Source organism: Lentinus tigrinus (assembly GCF_003813185.1).
Source record: "Lentinus tigrinus ALCF2SS1-7 unplaced genomic scaffold L226scaffold_143, whole genome shotgun sequence".
NCBI classification, from domain to species: domain Eukaryota; kingdom Fungi; phylum Basidiomycota; class Agaricomycetes; order Polyporales; family Polyporaceae; genus Lentinus; species Lentinus tigrinus.
This window is the reverse complement of record NW_027138052.1, coordinates 1-3447: the sequence shown is the minus strand read 5'-3', so window position 1 is coordinate 3447 and position 3447 is coordinate 1. Positions and strand designations below refer to the sequence as shown.

Genomic DNA, 3447 nt, shown 5'->3' with positions numbered 1-3447 from the left:
CGTTGTGTCAAGCTCGGTCGCGTACATGGAGAGAAGACGCGCCGTATCGAGTTTGCGTGGTGTGTCCGCTCGTACGGTAAGCTGATCACTAGCTCGTGGTTCCCCGGATGCTGACAATCTTCCTTCAGGCGCCATCCACTGGTTCGCGCCGATGCTCATGGAGATCACCAACGCCGTCGCGGGCACCTCGCTCGACCTGCACATCAGCGTCTACGTGACCTGCCTCTGCAACCCCGAAGAGGTTCCACCAATCCCGAACATGGACGTTGTCGCAACAACGCGTCCTTCTGTGACTGGCATCCTGCGCGATCTCGTCACCCCTCCTGCACCTACGCCGGGCAAGAGGGACTTGGACGTTGATACGAAGTCGCTCGAGATGGAGTCCGACGAGAATGCGCCTGGCTTCTCCGTGTCGTCTAGGCTGATTGGGTCGGTCAAGCGGCGACTGCGGCTGCTCCATGAAGGCAGGCCCCGCAGCGACTCCACTTGCCCGTCCACCCCGGCCGACCTGGGACACCGCGACAAGCACTTTCCGGCCGCACTACTAGCGTGTCCCCAGATCTTGCACAAGCGCCGGCTGATCGAAGATATTGCACAAGTGGCTCTAGCCGTCTCAAAACTCCACGACCAAAGGTAACAACTAAACCAATAGATAACTTAGCATAGTAACAACGTTCTTGAGAAAGAACGGTGGAAAAACAATGAGAATTGCGGCAGCTATGTTTGAATCTATGAGATCACCATAGGTCGCCTTCTCCCGAGCTTTTACTTCAATTTAGCTCTCTGAGACTTCTCAGAGATAGTGTAGCGTATGCATCAAACACAGCTCGTAATTTTTTGAGTGTCGGTGTGCTCCAGGAAGATGGTAGACAGCGAGAGACCCTGCGCGAAATCCGTCAGGCGCCCGTGTGCAGGTTCTGGGGTCAAACGACCGTTTCCCAGATCCTTGCTCTTCCTCCAATCCGTTTTCCACCAAAATTCATACAGAGGTGTATCATGGCATTGCCAAAATACTTTCAAATTTTGAAGCTAATCGGAGGACGGGGAACCGAGATATCGCTCAACACGTCCGGCTCGTGCAAGATCTGGGGACACGCAAGTATGGCAATCTCTACACCAGATTCCCGGCCGTTGTGTAGCTACGTCTACACCGGGATCCCGGCCGTGCTGCGGTACTAGGTATGTTGGTAAGTACATTGTATTTGAGGGACCTGAAACTACAGTACGAGATGGATCGCCCTGCCAGGCTCAGGTGTCTTTTCACCTGTTGGCACGTCTTGTGGCCCATCGATAATGCTGGGATTACTAGCGCGTACAAATTCGATTACTAGCTTAGACAACAAGTTGAATTTCTGTTTTACTGCTTGCCGAGAGCCTCCCAGATCGGGTAGCTGACCTTGCAGGAGGGAGGGGTCGGCGGCGACAGCTTGGGAGGAGGAAGGGGAGGATGGGAGGTCGCCCATGAGATATCCAGGAGTGTCGCAGCGCAGCCCAGTGCTATCAGAGCCAGCAACTGCCACAGCCGAAGGGTGATTGGCTCGAAATCGACGAGACCGCTCTCGTCCGAGACGGAGTCGGGCGCCGTGGACATGAAGTGCCCAACGGTAGACTGTAGAGTTAAGCACACGCGTTAGAATACAACCATGCCAGATACGGCGGTACGAACGCACTTACCATATGCTGCCGATGCGATGCTTCGGTCATGTGTACTCTTCCGATGGTACTGCCTACGAAGTTCTGCGGCATTCGAAACCGGTTGGTCTTCGCGCCCTCGAGAACTATGATCGTTGTCAGCATACGGACAATCATCAATGATCACTGGTTGCTTACCGTACATACGTGACATGGTATTGTTGATCGCCTTCAGCACATCGAAGATCTCGGCCAGGCGAGTAGCGATTTCATCGTCCGCTTTCGCATCACGGACGTTGTGAGTTTCCTGGAGAACAGAGGTCAGGTGCATGTCGGCTACAGTATAAAAGGTGGCGGACATTGGAGCGGGCGAGGCGCAAGGTTTCCTGGAAGGCCGACACGCTGTCCTTGTGTACCACGTTCAATCGCTCCATCACCGAAGCATACAGTGATATGGTGCAACTGTCATGATCGTTTTTGAGGTTCCTGGTTCTGATCATGCGATGAGGACCTTCCCGGGTAGGATGGTAAGTAGGGTACTCACACTTGGAGTCCGGAGATTAACCTGTTACTGGCGCGACGTCTCGATGTTGAAGGCGCCTCGGTGCGTCGGGTGTATCGAGAGTCAAACCTGCTGTCAGGAAGCTGGCGGAGTGTCGGGGCGGCAGCTTCAATAGATGGCAAGAGGTCGACTGGGAACACGGTGGAGGTCCCTTGAATAGGCGCGAAGTCACTATCATGACCGCGCCACTTGTCGTCGTCTGGAGGCTCCACAGACAGGAGAAGAGAACCAGCCACAGAGGGAATCGCGACAGTGGTAGCAGGTGTTCCTGGCAAAGACGTGTCCGGTGAGTATATGTTCGGCGAATACATGGTTGGCGACGAGTTGTCTGGAGAAGAGTCGCCACTGGCATGTTGAGCGACGGCAGCGAGGGCCTGAAGCGAACTCGTGGGTGAGTAATCGCACACAGGACGATCCATCTGACGAAGGAACCGTGAAGGCTTGATAAAGAAGAAGATGAAGATGAAGATCAAGAGAGAGTAGAAGAGCACTGGCAAAGTGGCTGAGGGCGCCTGCCATGCTCGACTCCCAGAGAAAGACCTTTATGCCGGCTCGCGACGCTCACAGGCTCTCAAGACCGGGCACGCAGGGACAAATACCAAATCGCTTGAACGCATACGCATACGCATACATAGGATCATCTCATGAGTGATATACAACACAAAACATATCTAGGCAACGTCACTGACGTCACGCGTCGACGTTGACTATGAGACGCTAAAGTCAGACGGCAGTGATGGCATACGACAGACGGCGCAACTTACTACAATCAAAACAGCGTGCCAGGATTAGGATTGACCGTCCTGATAATGTTTTGCCACGTTCCAGTAGACCTTGACCACGCTGTGAGTATTCCGTTACCCACGTCCCCGCTCCGATACCAGATGCGTATGAACGACAACGTGGGATGAGCGCAGGCCAAGCGATCTGAACTCGGAACGTTCAGACGCTTCGCAACCCATCGCAGGACGATCTGCCGCTCCGCTGCCGCCGTTGGATAGTGAATGAACGCAGCCGCCGTGCGAAGAGCGAGGTCCTCCAGGGCGTCGAGTCTTAGAAGACTACGATACCAGCTTCTTGCGTCGTTCCAGGCTCTACGAGCATGACATTTACGGCGCTGATCGCAATATTTGTCACCAAACAAGATAGTAAGAGTATGAGGAACGTACGTATGACCGCGGCTTCTCGAGCAACTTCAACTTCCGCAACTTCGGTGCCACTGCAATGATGCTCTCCATGATGTCGTAATCGTC

At 54.1% G+C, this 3447-nt stretch overlaps 2 protein-coding genes across 2 annotated transcripts; one reads left to right on the top strand and one right to left on the bottom strand.

The window, feature by feature from the left end:
• Window positions 1–128: 128 nt before the first annotated feature.
• Window positions 129–637, top strand: L226DRAFT_583086 (uncharacterized protein; the record flags this gene model as incomplete). Its single annotated transcript, XM_067685551.1, has 1 exon — window positions 129–637. A coding segment is annotated over one exon (509 nt), but the record flags the coding sequence as incomplete, so codon positions are not given.
• Window positions 638–1217: 580 nt separating this feature from the next.
• L226DRAFT_527732 (uncharacterized protein) lies at window positions 1218–3432 on the bottom strand (the record flags this gene model as incomplete). Its single annotated transcript, XM_067679165.1, has 7 exons — window positions 1218–1609; window positions 1671–1778; window positions 1831–1939; window positions 1992–2094; window positions 2177–2634; window positions 3060–3311; window positions 3364–3432. The coding sequence occupies 7 exons, from the start codon at window positions 3430–3432 to the stop codon at window positions 1218–1220; spliced, it is 1491 nt and encodes a 496-aa protein (XP_067528214.1).
• Window positions 3433–3447: the final 15 nt, after the last annotated feature.